We start from the raw sequence: 17,739 nt of genomic DNA on the forward strand, positions 1-17,739 counted from the left end.
AAATATATATAAGATAAATTTGTTACACCTTGCTTGTATGCTTAGTAAAATTAATCACTCTAGTGGGAAATTGTTTACGATATTATAATGTAGACCATTTGAGAAGTTTATTGAACAACATCTCTTTAAAAAATATCGAAATGTAAAAAAATTAAGTGATAATAAAGAATGAATATAAGAGAACCCCTTGTTATTTGAAGGATGCCATTATTGGGTATCTCAAACTGATTCTAATTTCTATGAAATTGGTTTCTTCTGGCATTCTTCTCCAAGCGGTACACAAGATAAATGATCATATATGGAATAATAAAATCTAAAAATAATGTTAATAAAAGTGTTTTTGATTTGATAATTAATTTATTTTGCTACTTATAAATAATATTATAACTCATCTTTGGTAATTAATTTATTTTCATTTGAAACATCATCTTCTTTAATTGCAGTCTCTTCTAAGTGTTCATTAATAAGGGAAACAAGACTATCCAGCGATTTTCCCCCGTGTTCTACGCTGACCACTTTTTTATTCTTGTAGAGTACTAATGTGGGTAGTCCATTAATCTGTTAATACAAAACAATTTTACTGTAGTCTTAGAAATTTTATTATTTATATTATTTCAAACACTTTATACATGTATAAGTTCTATAATGACACATACAATTGGCCGCCTGGCCTTATCAACAGATTTCTTTCAGACACAGTATGGAGTCAGAATAAAAAGTTGCTATATACACAAAATTGCTGTTATGTATTGGTTCGAATATTAGCAGCTGAAAACTGTACTGTTTACGGTTAAGTTAATAAGGTTGGAGCACTATAAGTGCTCCAACTTTATTCACTTTTAACAGCTATTTGTAAAAGTCTATTTTATCGCTGGTAACAGTTAATGCTTCCTAAATTTTCTTTTCGTATGGATCTTCAAATTCGTTTCTTCGTATCGCGTTTGAAATATATATCTATTGAATGAATCTAGTTCCAGAAAGTTCATTCCCTTTTTTAAATTGACCAATCAGCAAACGAAATTCGTTTTTCTCTCTGCCAACGGACGCTTTAAAAACTACCGATGATAAATGACTTTCGACCTTATTTGTTTATAAGTACGGTCTGACCTAGCTTGTCGTGTTAAATACTCGAACATGTATACCTATAAGCAATATCTAATTATTGTTTTGTACACCCTATCCAAAAATTGTTCCAGTAATAATAAATAACCTAAATATAAAAAAATAATAGTAAAAAAGTGTTTCCAAAATTCTGATTGATACATATCAAAATTAATTATTTTTTTATTATCTGTCCCTGCAGCCTTTGCCAAAATTTAATAGCTTGTTGCAATCCAAAAGAAAATATAAATTAATGTAATATATTTCAGAGAGATCACTTGAAATATATTATTGACTGTATTTACTAATGGGCGTCGGCCTAGTGGATAAGAACTGAGACTTTAGGATATATCATAGATTATAGAAAGTAGGTTTGATTCTAAGAAGGCCCATGCTATGAACTTCCACATTAAGACGGTCTATCATGCAGCTAGAAATCCAAATATGTCCATCATTTCACACTAGATCTGCATGGTGAATACACAACCCTATGTCAATATGTACATATAACAAAACAATAAATTACCTTTTCAATTTCGCAAATATTTTTAGATCGGACACAATCAATGTCAGCGATTAGCACGCGGCTTTCGTTCAAAAACCTTTCGCCAAGTTTTAACCACAATGGGTTTAGCTGCATACAATGTCCACACCTGAAGAAAATAAAAAATAATACCAACTCAACAAAAGCATTATCAGATTAACCTTACAGTTATGCAGCAAGTAATGGTAGTGATGAAAGTGATATCAAGTTTATATTAGATTTGCGTCAATTTAAATATTTAATCTTTTACTATATGCAAGGTTGAATTATTGATTTGCTATAAGAATTTTTTTTAATATTGTGGATATACCTTCTTAATTTTGCGATCTGAATAAATTCGTAAATTTAAAGCTAATAAATATGCAAGATATTTTTCTAGGTATTTTTCTTAGGTAGGTTACTGAAAACACAGACATTCGTATGTATCGGTACTTTCATCATATGAGACAAGAGGGGCAACAACATAGGCATCTCCTAAAGATGGTAATAATCACGGATCCAGCGCTGCCTGTATCGAGCGATCTACAGTCCAGCGTTCGGTTCACATAGTGGGGGCCTACCCACGGCTTCAGATCGCTACGTGAGTATACTTTAGCCCCATAGACCGTTGGTTGCATGAGTAACAGGTCCCGACCCCTGCCACTTCAAACAAGCAATTTTTCGGGTTATGTCGGTGACCGTGGTTCTTCTGCAGATTTTCCAATTTCTGATTCAATCTCGCTCCAAGCATGGTTTTCTCCATTATTTGTTAGATGTCTAACTATCTATTTCACTTGAAGTAACAAGAACCTCGAAACAAGAATAAGCCATTCACAAGCTGACAATATTTAACACCTATACATAGTCATTATATACATACACATGATGCTATAATTAAAAAATAAACCTGTCAATTCTAAAATTTGTATACCTTCTTAAAATGCCTAAGATGCATTAAATTTCTGGCTAAAATACAAAAAATTAGATTATTTAATCTGTGCATAATAAAGACGTACTTATTTGTGTATCCCATTAAATTGCTAGCAATAACTTTGGTGCTAAATAAAAATAAAGGAACTCATATATATATATATATATATACATACCAAGGTGCAAAGAAATTAACATAAACCAAATCTTTCTCCAGAAATGTTTCAAAGGTCTCTTCTGTTATCCTTGCAACTGGCAGGGCTTTTTTTTTCTTCATAAACTTTTCAGGGTCGTGATTTTCAGTCAATAGCATCTTATCAACATAGGCTTTAAGATTTTCTAGACTGTCCGCTTCTGCCACACCCATCTAAAAATATGATATGACCGGCACTATATTATTTGTACAGCTTACATGAATGTGTGTAATAAATTTGAAGAAAATAATTTACAATTCTTCCATTGACAATCCAAACAAGATGTGGATACTGTTTGATGTCAAAATTTTTACATGTCATCTCATTGTCCATACAGTTCACCTTTCCTATTTGTATGTACTCATTGAGGGCGTACTGTACTGCAAGCTCTGCCCACAAAGGGGCCAATTTCTGTAAGAAAATTAAAAATAATTGTTACATACATAAATGTTATTTTTCTGCTTTTAATATTTCTCAAATATTCAACTTCTTATATGATAAAAAAGGAGACTGCATATAGCAAGCATATTTACAGCTTTTTTTTAGAAAAAAGAGATTTCTTAACAAATAATTTAAAATTTTGCATTTAAGTCTAATTATATGTTACCTTAATGCTCTATAAAATACATAATAGTAGACGAAAACGGAACTAATAGCAAAGTAACATGTTGAATTATTAATTTATTAAATCTGATCATTTGCTAAGAAAAACACTGTTTTCCCGACATATAGAATTGACTAATTAATCTCACAGAGCTAGTAAACCAAATGAATGATTTGTTGTAAATTAAAAATATCCACTGTATAATTAGCTGCTTCCTTATTGAAATAAAAATCTAATCAATAACAGACCTAAAACTCATAATCTCTGTCATAATTCTTAAAAAGGCCAGACATTTTTCCAAAATGCGAGAGCATTTTTAAAATATCAAAATTTATATATCAATATGATTTTTCATTTTTCTTAATTTCAAACCTTACCATTTGCAATACAAAAAAGTTATATGTTTGTTTTTTTGTCTTATTTTTATTTGGAGAACAAAATATTCCTTGATAAAATTATTACTTGTTCTTTTATTACATACCTGTGAAGCTTTGCACCATGGTGCATAGAACATAATAAAGTGTTGTCCTTTAGTCACAAACTTTTCAATATTATGATCTGTCAAATATGCCATGCCACTGTATATCCTGACATCACTGTTTCTCGTATCTGTGCTCTGAAAATAATATCAATAAAAAATTGTCATATAGTTTTGTAAACTTAATTATATTAATATTTATTTTTTTAATATCACTTAGAGAAGTCATGATGCCATAGCTTTTGAAATGGTATTATATTTAAGAAGATTTAAGTTATTAATACGGTTAGTACTAGCAACCTAAATATTTCTCTTACAACTGATTTTTAAAAGTCTTGCTAATAAAAAATAACATTTGTTTCATAAATTAATAAATACCATAGATAAGAAAGATGTCCTTTAAGAATATCTTTCAATAAACATCATACTTGATCAGATTTAAAAAATATTATAGTCAGTGTGGAAGAAAATAAATTCAATAAAAAGTTGTCAAAATAATAATGAAAATTACTAGTAATAAGATTTAATAACAAAATATTGAGAATTGTGACAGTAGCATTGAACTAATTGTAAGTTATTTGACTCACCACACAGTCAGATTTTCAGCTAGGCTATAATGAACTACATTGACCTTGTGCATATTGAAATGCTATTCTTATTTTTTTAGATTTTAAACTCCAAATAGATCATAGAGATTATTTAGTGAATGTGGAATGTTTTTAAAGTTACTTCTATTCATTCTATTCATTTTTGCAGCATTTTAATAGAGTTCTTTTTAAAGTAAAACACTTCTTAGTTCATCTGGCTGGCAATTAAGAACCTATATAACAAATTGCCTAATTAATTCTAATATAGGTCATATTTGAATTGTGAATAAGAATTTAGAAGGAATGCTAGATGGTGATACTATGGTACTGAGAACAGATGTCCAAATAACTCTACTCTACTCTAATTGTCATGCAGGAAGAGAGTCACACCACATTTGGCCAGTAATTTAGTCCAGCTTGATCCTGATATAGCGAACACCATATGAAGAAACAACCATTCATCACAGTCTACACAATCCATGTTTAAAATGTAACACAATATATAAGAAAGACAAGAAAGTAATATTGCTTTCTTAAGTTAAATTCACACAACTATATTTTTAACAAGTATTTATTTCTAATCAACAATGTATTCACCTTTCTTTATCAACAACTTTTTGCCATCAAGTATACAAATTTTCAATGCTAGACTATTAAAAATCAAGCTGGTTTTTCTGTAAAATATGTCAACAGAAACAATATTATTTTCCTGACCCCCTTATATGCAATACAGCTATGAGGATATTTTTATTTGATATCTGTATTGAGATATAATACTCACTTCAGATTTCATGGAGAAAACTTCACTTAGAAATAGAGTTAAAGAAGGTAAATCTCTGGTGCCCTTGTATTCCACAGGAGAAAAGGAATTCTTATGAAAGTATAAAAGTGTTGGGTAACCTGTAAATAAAACACAAGTATGTCATTTACCAAACATCAACCATAACTATTTCTACATACAACTGAGCTGTTAAATATGAAAAATAATGTTAAATTAAATTTGTTCAATACATCATAAATCCTTTAAAACAAATGAAATATATCTTAGTATAACTTGATGTTTTGTAAATATCATAGATTCGTTTTTTTTAAATGGTTTGTGGTGATAATTTTACCTTGACAGTTCCTTTATAACAACATGGAATAATGAGTGAAAAACAAAATAATTCCACTTGGATATAACAAATAATAATCTCAAGAGCAATAATGAATTGCTTTGCTTTCCAAAGTACATAATTATAATCCTTGCAGGGACTATGATTAATTGGTTTAATTAATAATCAAAGAAATCATGTGATCCTGGACACTAGGGCTAAATAAATTTGGAACGTAATAATAAAAATTAATTGAATATCTAACTTATCAACAAGAGCATGTATATTGCTCAATCAAATTCTTAACCAATACTTTTTGAGAAGGATGACCTACAGCAATGAAGATAAACGACCAAGTAGATTGATAAATTAAAATTAATTAAATTTTCAAAACATTTATTAAATTTCTATGTTTATGTGTAATGAATGTCGCATAACAAAAGTGATAGTTACTAAATAAATGATATTTACCATTGGTCTATCTTAATGCAGAGAATTTAAATCTAGTTCACAGACCCTTCCGCTCCGTGAACTCAGTACAGATAAAGCTGTAAAAGCCTTAGGGCTAACAGCATTAACATCTCCAGAAACAACACAAACAATACAGAGAATTTAAAACAAAGTAAGAATTTTAAATCCATTTTTTTGATAATGCATAATTAAACAAAATATCACAGACCATCACATTATTAACGTCCTTCATAGTGGGGCAAAATGTAAGTAACAATACTTTATTCTTTACATAATAACATTGTTTTTTTATTGAATCAAATATTTATTCAGTTCATAAATTTGAAATTATTAGCATCAAAATTATAAAAAGTTAAAGTTAAATATTATTTGTAATTTTAATGTTATAACATATATCAATGATTTGTTAAGACTTTAAAGGAAAAAAAATCAGCCAGGCTACAAATTTCGGAAGTTAACCCAGGTTAATCTGAACATGAGAATCCTTTATGCTTTATTTTTTATGACAAAATCTAAGTAACTTTTCTGGTTAATAAATGAAGCTAATAATTATTAGATAGACAGGTTAATAATTTGGCAAAATAGAAAAGTAGTGCATAATTATAAGTACCTGTAATGTCAATTTCATGACAAAGTTTAGAATGCAATGTGCAGTCTACCTGAGCTATGGCAAATTTAGAATCCTTACTATTTACAAGTTCAGCTAATTCTGACCAAATTGGTTGAAACTCTGTACAATGACGACACCTGTAATTTTTTAAGTTGATTATAAATGTTGTAAAGCTCATCTAAGTATATACATATCTAAAACATTAACTTTTATGCAAATTTATTTACCAAGGAGCATAAAACATTATAAAATTTCCATCCATATCTTCAATTTGACCTCTAAAGTTTTCAGGATTATAGTCATATATAGATCCATCCTCGGGCGTAACAAACCGGGGTAAAAATATGAATAAAATTAGATACGACCAAGGATATATTGAAAAGTACATTTTAAAATTCAATTGCATACAACATAAATATTTAAAAAACTGTCAATTTAACACTAAATTGTTTGAATCTTTTTTAAACATTAATAAATTAGACAACTCTTATGAAAATATTTTTCACAATATGTAACGATATATCAAACTTGACAATTGACATTTGATAAAGTGACGTTAAATTACTTTTTAAAAATCGATATTTGTCATAAGATTACATTTGTAGAACACTACTTTTATCAAGTTTTATTTATCTTTAAAAATATAAAAAGTACGTGATAAATATAAATCAAACAAAATATATGTAGTTCACACGTTTGCACCAATAATAATACAATATGCAGTCAATATTAATAGTTGTAGAAAAATTATATCCAAATTATTTTTTACATTTTTCGGACTATTAATTTTACCTGGGTAATCGTCATATTTTATCAATAACAAAAAAGATTTTATTAAAGTTATATATTTGCGATAAGAATGCAAGTGAATATTTTACAAAACATTATAAAGACATCGTTAAATTATTTAAAATATCAATTTCTGTAACTTTTGCAATTTGATAAGTTCTAAACTACTACACCTTTTATCAAATTATCCACGAAAGCCTAGAATTAGCTGCGATAGGTCATCGTGAAATTTATCGGTTATTACTTATTAATTGTATTAACAAAACCTTAGATGTTTTAGATCTGTACACAATGTGAACCGTAAACGTCAGTTTGGCGTAGCTTTTACGAACACACTAAAGAATGTGGTAATTCTTCAAAATGGTCGCTTTGTATGGTTTGCCAACTTGCATGTCTGTGTTTTAAACTCCTTTGTTTTCGTAAATCGTTTGATATGTCGTAACATTTCTGCGAAAACACGTCCTGGTCGCTATTATTGTGTTACGCATGAGTATTGACTTTGTAATCCCTAATTGTGTTGTGGAAGAACGATGTCATCGGTAATGTGAGAGCCCTCGACTATCATTTTTATTTTACGTGATTATGACGTCTAAGATTCCCATTTGGATTTGCGGAGAGTAAAAGAATAACAGGTAACTTATTTGCCATTATATATAGTTTTCATTCACCTTTTATTTAGCGATGTATATGTAACAAAGCAGACTCTAATTTTGGCATTCCACAGCACTATGACAGATCTGATTCGTGTTGAGCATTCTTTAGGTTTTCTATTAGTGTCTTCAGTTTCTCATTTACTTTTAAATTTGAGATTGATAAAACCAATTATTTGTTAATGCTTCTTAATAGATTGCCGTTTACAGATAGTCTTATTATGAATATTATAAAAACAACAGTTTGTACTGAAAGTAGCACTAGAATTGAAATAGCGCGTGAAAACATTGTAGATTCTAATTCAATAAAAATATTTTGTTTTCAGTGACACAGTGATAAAATTCAAAGAGTTCGATTCATACAATGTTTTATAAGCATTAAAAGAACAACAAAGTGAGTGAACTTTTTTACTATTGCAACGAACTTTTTAATAAAAGAATACGATCAAAATCATAAATGCGAGACGTAACAGCTGATAAGTGCAGCTGGCGGGGTGTGCTTATGTGATGGGAGGGGTGGGATGAAAGATCGGCGCTCGGGCGCTGCGCCATGAACCCGCCGGCGCCCGGCAAGACGGCCACGCGCTCCTCCGGATACCACCAGAAGGCGCTCGCCGAAATCCGCAACTCATTATTACCATTTGCTAATATTGGCAACTCCGAACCTCCTGGCTCATCAGCTGCAAGCACAGTGAGCTCTGGTGTCAGTTCAGGATTCAGCTCATCATCAGGGAATGGTCTGGACAAGGATTTGAATGTGTTACCACAGTCACTCAACCAGCTGATAGCTCTTGGATATGAAGAGGTGAGATTTGTTACATTTCTTACATCATTTTTTAAGTTTATATTAGTTCTCCACATTTGCAAATCTCTAGCACTTTGTGAGGTTTCGATTAAAGTAAGCAAAAAGTAATGCAAGTTATACAAAGTATTGTGATAATAGGTTTTATATTCATCATCATTCATAAACATAAGATCTAGGGTTTTAAAATTTTTACTAAATTTTAAAGCATTTTATGATTTTTTATTCCTGAAATTACAATTTTATTCTGCTATACTATAGCAAGGTTGAGCACTATCAGGCATGTTCTAATTGAAATGTTTAATGTATAATGAGCAAGAGTCAGCACAGACTAAAGACCTCTGCAATAAGGGGGGGGGGGGGGCCTTGTATTTAGGAGTACCCACTGCGGCAACCTAAAAGTTTGGCCAGAGTTCCCTAGGAAGTCTTCTGGAGCACTGTTGTAAAAAAGAAGATTTTGCTAAACTCTTGGCGTTTTGTTACCTTTGACTGTTAATGCTAAAAAGACACTGTCCTTCCCTCACATACACTTGATGTTATGTTCAACATATTATATGTTCAATACTTTTATTGTACCAAGAATTTGAATGCAGAAAATTTATCATAAGTATAAGATTTTAAATGCCATAATATTTATTATCTTCGTTATCCTTGGATTTGAGAAGGATATAATGAATAAATTTTATTAAAAGTTTTATAATGATATGTTAATTCCAAGTTTGTGCATGCTATAACAAATTTTAAGATCACCCTGCTTATTTAGCTTTTGCTATTTTGTTTGTTTATGTCCTTACAAAAGTTATAGCATGCTAGTCATTTCAATTATGGAAATTTGTCATATATATGTTTTTTTTAAATAAGTATTTGCATACTGACAATATAGAGAGAATTCCTGCAGATTATATTCTGCCAAAAGTTATTGGCCTGTTATGTTTTAATACCAAGATAAATTAGTGTAACATTTGAGTGATCTCTTTATACAAGTGTGGTTAGGTATTGGTGCTTTTACATTTATAACCACTGTGTATATCTAGAAATGTTCGGTAGGTCTAATATAATTGTAATTCCATAGAATTGTCTATTTTTTTCAAATTAATGATCTGTGATTGGATAATTATAGGCACATCTGCCTGAAATTATTCTTTTAAATTTATGGAGGTGGATTCTTATAGTCACCGATAGTTAAATGAACAAATTAAACTATTTTTGTAATCTCTACCTGTGTACAAATTTGTCCTCTTACTCAAATGTAAGGGTGTAGGTACATATCTGACTTTCCTAATGACAAAACATTTTTCAGAAGTGCTTTTTTTATTAAGTCAGCTCGTTAAGCATAAACGCATTTTGATATCCAATTGATGATAATAGTCTTTGATGATTACAAACTTAACTGTTAATGTCATTATTATCTCGGCTATATTTCTGGACATAGGCACCCCTATTGATTTTCAAAAGGATAAATCGGTTGCAGCTTGCAACCAGTGTCTAACAACTTTAGCAAGGTCTTCAGTCCACCTTGTGAAAAAGTTTTTTAGACATTTTGATTTAAAATAACTAAGTAGGATCTTTATTAATGTACTCAAGTGGAAATTATTAATTTACCATTTTAGTTCCTTTTTTCAGTTTCGTAGTATTTATAACTCAATGAACTATCTTAATACAATATATAGAAATAGTGACAGTATTTACATTTTAAAGTACAATGAATCTACTTTCTTTCATAATTGTTTAGTCTCTGGAGAAATATGATTATAAAACAACTTGATTTATTATTAATTGCCTACTGTTTTATATAAACATTATAAGATGAATTGTCAATATAGTACTTGTTATAGTTATCAATATGTTAGTAACCCTAAATTTGATGATTTAACCATTTCCATTATGAACAGACAATAAATTTGATCAACCGAGAACTTCATGGTATCATATGTGCAATTATGTATGGGAAATATAGTTGTCCAATTGACATTTGCATCTTTTGTGATAAGTTAAGTTCATCTGTTTTCTAATCAATAAACCTTCTAGGAATTTCTTGATCTGCCATACACTGCTGCCAAAATGATATTTGCAGATTCCATGGTTTTGAGGATGCTTAGCTTAAAATTTGTTTTAAAGTAGTCAATCTCATAAGTTCCCAGGAGATCTTTGACCTTGGTTGCTACATACTAAAATTTCATAGATTGACTCTATAGAGTAACTAAGCTCTGAGGCTCCCACAAGTGGACATTGGCTTGGCATTTTTAGTCGTTTATAATACAAGTTTATTGTGGTCTGTAATTTATGCACTAGGGTTATATATGGAGAAAAATTTTTTTTTAAACTGTTTTACATGTTGAGAAGTGTAGTTCTTCCTTGACCAGTTACATTAATTTTTTAATATATTTCTTAAATATGTATGAACGGACCTAGTTGTGCATATTTTATCATTTCTATATCTATTTAACTTAAAGTACATGTTTGTTAAGGTTTTGTTGTTTTATTTGTTAGTGTATGACTCAGAAAGTATGAGAGACAACAGAATTCAACCCAAAAGAGGACACGAAATAAATTAATAAACTATTTAGATACACATTACATTAACGTTTTTAATGTTCTTACAGGATCCAGCTGTTAAGGCGCTTAAATATGCTGGAGGCCGTTTTGATGCAGCTCTCGACTATCTGTCGAAGCAACAGGAACCTCTCAATGGAGTTCTCAAGTCAAGTAACTTCAGTACTAAGCTCATTAGAAAGCCGAGCCTGGAGAGGGAGCTCAATCTCCATAGGGGAAGTCCCGCGCTTGATTCCGGTGCTGGCAGTTCGAGGTCTGATAGCCCAAGACAGTCGGACGCCCCACCGCTTCCCCACGAGAAGTTGAGCCGACAATACTCCCCGTCAGGATTCTCTGAGCCACCGCCACCACCGCCGCCGCGATGTCCATCAACGCCGCCCGTGCCGCCGTCGGTACAGCAGCTTATGAAGCGAATGTCCCCGGCGCCGCCGCTACCGCCCGCGCGCGGCACGAGTCCGGTCGCTACGGGTGCCCCAACACCCCCTGCGCGACAACCCATGATAGTACAGAATGGACCTCAAGTACAACAACAGCTAAGTCAACAAATACAAGCGCTGAGTATATACCAGCCGGGATCCACTGGAGCAGAGCTCCCACCTCCCTACCCCCTGTCCAGCGTACCGCCGCCTCCTTCCTACTCGGTTTCAATGCAGAATCGACAGAGTCCTACCCAGTCTCAAGACTACAGGAAGAGTCCCTCGTCGGGGATTTACTCAGGAGGTACTTCAGCTGGGTCGCCGAGTCCGATAACCGTTACGCAGTCGACCGGCTCGTCGTCCGGCATGACGCGCCCCACGCCCATTCAGCCGTGGACGGCGCGGCAAGCAGTGCAGCCGCCGATTATAATGCAATCTGTAAAAAGTACACAAGTACAGAAACCGATCCTGCAAACTGCTATAGCACCCGTTGCCCCACCGCCCGTTGCTAGCTCCGTCGTACAGCCACCGCCGCCATCTTACGCTAGCTCCATCCAACAGAAGCAGCAAGCTCAAACGCCCCCAAGCTATCCCCTGGCGCCTAAGCCCTCGTCACCGGGGTCCACGCCCCCGGTTATACCGACAGCCACCACCCCCACCGTCCCTACTACCGAACCGCCGAGTTATGCTATCACTATGCAGGCCTTGGCTGTTCAAAGAGGAATGCACCCCATACCACCACCGCCGTACGGCAACCAGAACGACAATACGACCACTGTGAACTCCCATCACTCTCCTCTACATAAAAAGTTTTCCAATAACTGTGACATCAAAGGTGAGCCCTCTCAAGGCCCCTTGGAACTAAAGTGTCCCAACCAGAACTGCAATTTGTTAAAAGATAGTGCTCCATCGGGCTCTGATAAGAGCTCTAATGGATCAACCGAACGCCGGTCAAAAGGTTTGCCCGATAAGATCCGCCACCAGTCACCTATTCCCGAAAGAAAACATATCAGCAAAGAAAAAGAGGATGAGAGGAGGGACTGTAAAGTGAGAAATTACTCGCCCCAAGCATTCAAGTTCTTCATGGAACAGCATGTTGAAAACATTCTTAAGTCATACAAACAGAGAACGTACCGTCGGATGCAGCTGGAGAAAGAGATGACCAAAATCGGTCTGAGTGCGGAAGCTCAGTGTCAAATGAGGAAGATGCTTTCACAAAAGGAGTCCAACTACATAAGGCTGAAGCGGGCTAAGATGGATAAGTCAATGTTTACAAAGATTAAGCCGATCGGCGTGGGTGCGTTTGGGGAGGTAACACTTGTGAGGAAGATTGATACTAGTCATCTATATGCCATGAAGACACTGCGGAAAGCAGACGTGCTTAAGCGCAACCAAGTTGCACACGTGAAGGCCGAGAGGGACATCTTGGCGGAGGCAGACAATGAGTGGGTCGTGAAGTTGTATTACAGTTTCCAGGACAAGGACAACCTGTACTTTGTCATGGACTACATACCTGGTGGTGATTTAATGTCGCTCTTAATAAAACTAGGCATTTTTGAAGAGAACCTGGCGAGGTTTTACATTGCGGAGCTGACTTGTGCAGTGGAGAGTGTCCATAAAATGGGCTTCATCCACAGAGATATAAAGCCTGATAACATTTTGATTGATAGAGATGGTCATATCAAGTTAACAGACTTTGGTCTTTGCACAGGCTTCAGATGGACGCATAACTCAAAGTACTATCAAAGAAATGGTGAGTATTGTTTTAGAACTATATTTGACCTAAACTAATTAATAATTTTCACATCTATATAATTAAAAATGCACAGAGAAATGTGTTGTTAAGTGAGAAGAGTGCACGAAAATCAATAGTATTTGTTTGCATTATATCTTCTAGGCGATTAAAAACAGAAAAATTGTGAGAAAAGTTATGAAAGTAATACTTTTTCCCATACTAACCTCAGAGGATACTAAAACTCCTGTTTAGTTATATAACATTTGAAGCCAAATTATATCATTTCATTAAAGATATAATTGCATTGTAATCAAATTTTTACAAAAAGAAAAGTTATTTTTGTGAGATCAATTCGATTGTCGAAAGTCCACTGCTGGACTGGAAATACTGTTTTAAATTTTCAATAAGACCAGATGGAAGCGGCCTATATTTAACGTCTCCGACGACTTTATCCAGGTTTTAGGAGGCTATTCTACATTTGACATTGTCTTCACTCCTAAATCTTAAAGCTCAGCTCTAAGTCTGCTGTATATGCTGTGTCCTGCTTACTGCTTCTTCAAATTGCCATTACTCTAGTCTTTGTCCGCGTACTTTCATTCATTTATGTCTCCATATTACTGATTCGTTTTCGTAAAGAAATTCCCAGCTTAGCCCTCCCAATGGCTCATTGAGCGACAATGAGATTTCCAATGAAGTCTCACAATTGATAAACCACATTAATTGTGTAGACTTTTGGCTTTAGGATTTGAGACATATGATGAGTAAACACTATTTATTATTAACATTTTAATTAAATAAATTAAGAGATTACTTTCTAAAACCTGCTCTATGTATTTATGGCAACTAATGATGTCTTTTAACTTTTCATAGATCATGGACGACAAGATTCAATGGATCCGGTTGATGGGGAGTGGGGAGCAATGGGAGAATGCCGCTGTCACCAGCTGAAACCTCTGGAGAGGCGGCGTAAGCGGGAGCACCAGCGCTGTCTCGCTCACTCGCTGGTGGGCACACCAAATTACATCGCGCCGGAGGTTCTTCAGCGGACGGGCTACACGCAGTTATGCGACTGGTGGTCTGTTGGCGTCATCCTGTATGAAATGCTGGTCGGTTCACCACCTTTCCTTGCCTCTACTCCAGCGGAGACACAGTTAAAGGTGTAGTATTTTATTAATTACTTGTTATTTCAACCCATAATTAGGCCAAAACAAAATCAACATTACATGGTTTAGTAATTTGATTCGGACATTGACATTTAAAATAAAAAAAAGTTTATCATTCACCATTGACAAGCTTAGTAACATAGATTCCCTGTGCCCAATAAGGTTTAATTTAGAAAGAAGCATGATATTAAAGTAGCATTATAATTTCTTTACTGTAATTGTATTAGCCTAATGTTGGGTACATAAAGCTTCTGAGTGCTAACCTTCCAATGACGGTACTATGATCTCCCTTTGCAGCTTGTTCATTAGCTTGGTTATACTGGTTTTTTTTTTCATAAATTGTTCACAGTATTGAAGTTTGTTAATTAACCTTTAACTGGGGACGCGCGGTCTCACAGACCGCTTGCAGTTTGTAATTTTTGTGTTTACCCCTTTCCCCTTGCTCCCCGTGTTTAATGCTCTCAGTAGCTTTAGTTTTAGCGCCGAAACGTATGTTGAGATGATAGGTTGTGTCGGCGGACACAAATTAGCTGAGTTATTTTACTTTATACTTTAACCGCGGTCTGTCGGACCGCACGTCCACGTTTCTTGCGTAAATAACATAAACTGTGATTTCGTTTAATTTGATTGTTTTATGTTATTTTCATTCAAAATGTCAATGAATATTGAATGAGAAGATGGTCTATGCTCATTTTATATCGCATTCTTGACTTGTGCAGTATAAATGCTCATATACTACACAACGAGCATCAGAGCAAAAAAATAAAAAGAGGAGTATTCCTAAAAAAATAGCCCAATATTTAGTGATGATCTTCCGCATATGCAAAGACGAGCAATAAAACCAAATATACCAAACGAATTGAAAATGACAATGAAGCGAGTTTTAGGGGCAGATATGCTCCAAGATGAACCCCCTAGCCAGGAAAGTGATTCATTAAAACGAAAAATATGTCATCTTTGTCCAACAAAACTAAAGAGAAAGTCTAATTACACTTGTATAAGTTGTAGGCAGGTCATATGTATACAGTGTTCCAAACCCTTGTGCAAGGACTACCAATAATTTTAAACAATTGGACCAATGTCAAAAAATTTTTTTTTAATTTGAGAAGACTTTTATTCGTTTTTATATTAGGTTAAACCTTAGATTTTTAGTTTTTATTGTTATTTTTTCTAAAAAGTTTAATTCATTCGAGTTTTTAGTCCTACATTTGATCTCTAGTAAATGTGTGCCAAAAAGTGCCTTTAATTGTTGGTATGCTTTATTTTATTTACAAATAAAGAAAGATTGATTAAAAGCCTCGAAATTATTTAATTTTAATATACCTAAAAAACAATAAATACAATAGTGTACAAATAAAATTAATATTTACGTAATATTTGGACCTCAGAACATAACGGTCCGAGAGACCGCGCGTCCATGGTAGTGTGACAAAAAAATGACGTCCATAGTTAAAGGTTAATACAATATGCACGCTTTTCGTGGATCAAAGCTGCAATTTATTATTGTGAACAGTCCATAACCATTAAACTAACCTAAGGGTTAAGAAAAGAATTCATATTAAACCTATGAAAGTGCAAAACTACGTTTTTTCTTTATAAGTGTTTGTTACAGGTGATAAATTGGGAAAGCACACTTCACATACCGGATGCGGCGAAACTGTCTCGGGAGAGCAAAGATCTGATCCTCCAGCTGTGCTCGGGACAAGAGACGCGACTCGGCAAAGACGCCAATGAAGTCAAAAACCATCCTTTCCTTAAGAGCATTGACTTCGAGAAGGGCCTGCGAAGGCAGGTCGCTCCATACATCCCAAGGATCGAATACCCAACGGACACATCAAACTTTGATCCTATAGACCCCGATAAGCTGCGGAACTCTGGCAGTTCAGACTCGAACAAGTCTGATAGCGAGTTGCTGGACAACGGAAAGACGTTCCACGGCTTCTTCGAGTTCACTTTCCGAAGGTTCTTCGACGACGGCTACACGAACAAGATCAACCTGGACGACGACAGCCAAGGGCCTGTGTACGTGTGAGCCGAGCCACCACTACAAGAGACACTGAGACTAACTTGTAGGAATTTTTTTTACAAAGTGTGTGCCTTTGACTCTCTCTATTACTGTAGGTTTTGTAAACATAACGAATGTAACGTATTTAAACTTTAATCTTACAAGCCGTATTGTTAATAATCCCGGTGATATGTTGTAATATTGTATCGTTATATATTTGTAAGAGTACTCTAATTGTATTGTAATATATGCAACGGATGGACACAGTAGTGCATAGCCCGGGTCACTATGGTGCTTTAGGCCGCGCAGCGCGGGTTTGTTTCACATTGTCCCGTTCAATGTATACTATTTTTGTACCTAGAGAAATTATTTATGAGATAAGAACAATCTTATGGCGTAGTGAATGATTCGTCACTATATTTTCTTATGTATTTATCGAGTTAGGTCGCTTATAAATGTGTGTTTGTTTATATAATTGTAAAACGTAACTTATGAAGTCATTAACAGTTGTACTTTTGGAATTGCCTATGTGATGTATTTGAAGTGCTTCCATATTGAGTCGGCGGCGTCTGCTCATGTGTGTGCCTTAACTTCGTAATAAGCCGTGTACAATTGCAATGTGTTTAGTCACATTAAATCTTATTCGGATGAATTTTTATAAAGTGCAATAGTTATTTATGAACATTAAAATATAGTTTTTTGTATTGGTTAATTATAAAACAATTCGATTGTTCGCCAATACGTCTTTTTTCCAGTAAAATATTTTTGTACTTCAAAATACTTCTTTTACTAACCTGAAATGTTAACGTAGTGCAGGTAGTAACGTGTTATAATTAATGCAACAAATATTTGAGCGCCACATGTGTTGCACTGAAAAGGAGGCAAGCTTGTCGGTATCCGAAGAGGTTAAACTTGTACAGTATGATATAAACGAGTCACTTCTCTTAAATTATGTGTTATCAAATGTAAATTGTTTTATTCTAAAAATGAAACATGCTTATAAGAAGTAAATGAAAATAAAACATGGGAATTTT

General features: G+C 33.9%; 2 protein-coding genes across 2 annotated transcripts; one reads left to right on the plus strand and one right to left on the minus strand.

Annotated features, from left to right (window-relative positions):
- Positions 1-352: 352 nt before the first annotated feature.
- Positions 353-7,102, minus strand: prtp (pretaporter). The gene is made up of 8 exons (XM_068768193.1): positions 6,820-7,102; positions 6,593-6,729; positions 5,199-5,317; positions 3,834-3,968; positions 3,004-3,159; positions 2,731-2,921; positions 1,628-1,754; positions 353-558 (listed from the first exon to the last, which is right to left on the minus strand). Exons 1-8 carry the CDS (start codon positions 6,996-6,998, stop codon positions 382-384), a joined length of 1,221 nt encoding a protein of 406 aa, XP_068624294.1. The 5' UTR covers positions 6,999-7,102; the 3' UTR covers positions 353-381.
- A 631-nt stretch (positions 7,103-7,733) lies between these two features.
- wts (serine/threonine-protein kinase warts) lies at positions 7,734-17,739 on the plus strand. Its single transcript, XM_068765938.1, has 5 exons — positions 7,734-8,013; positions 8,358-8,836; positions 11,437-13,555; positions 14,408-14,694; positions 16,313-17,739. The coding sequence occupies exons 2-5, from the start codon at positions 8,582-8,584 to the stop codon at positions 16,730-16,732; spliced, it is 3,081 nt and encodes a 1,026-aa protein (XP_068622039.1). The 5' UTR covers positions 7,734-8,013; positions 8,358-8,581; the 3' UTR covers positions 16,733-17,739.

This window comes from Battus philenor, unplaced genomic scaffold, assembly GCF_028537555.1.
Source record: "Battus philenor isolate CCGP_79_NKW_IND1 unplaced genomic scaffold, ilBatPhil1.0.hap1 SCAF_10, whole genome shotgun sequence".
Classification (NCBI taxonomy): Eukaryota; Metazoa; Arthropoda; class Insecta; order Lepidoptera; family Papilionidae; genus Battus; species Battus philenor.

Excerpts from the sequence above, each read along its gene's own strand:
- wts (XM_068765938.1), top strand. The coding sequence starts at position 8,582 with ATGAACCCGCCGGCGCCCGGCAAGACGGCCACGCGCTCCTCCGGATAC. Across the intron at positions 13,556-14,407 it reads AAAGTACTATCAAAGAAATG|ATCATGGACGACAAGATTCA; the intron begins GTGAGTATTGTT and ends AACTTTTCATAG. Across the intron at positions 14,695-16,312 it reads CAGCGGAGACACAGTTAAAG|GTGATAAATTGGGAAAGCAC; the intron begins GTGTAGTATTTT and ends TGTTTGTTACAG.
- prtp (XM_068768193.1), bottom strand. The coding sequence starts at position 6,998 with ATGCAATTGAATTTTAAAATGTACTTTTCAATATATCCTTGGTCGTAT. Across the intron at positions 5,318-6,592 it reads TCATGAAATTGACATTACAG|GTTACCCAACACTTTTATAC; the intron begins GTACTTATAATT and ends TTTTATTTACAG. Across the intron at positions 1,755-2,730 it reads GTTAATTTCTTTGCACCTTG|GTGTGGACATTGTATGCAGC; the intron begins GTATGTATATAT and ends TATTTTCTTCAG.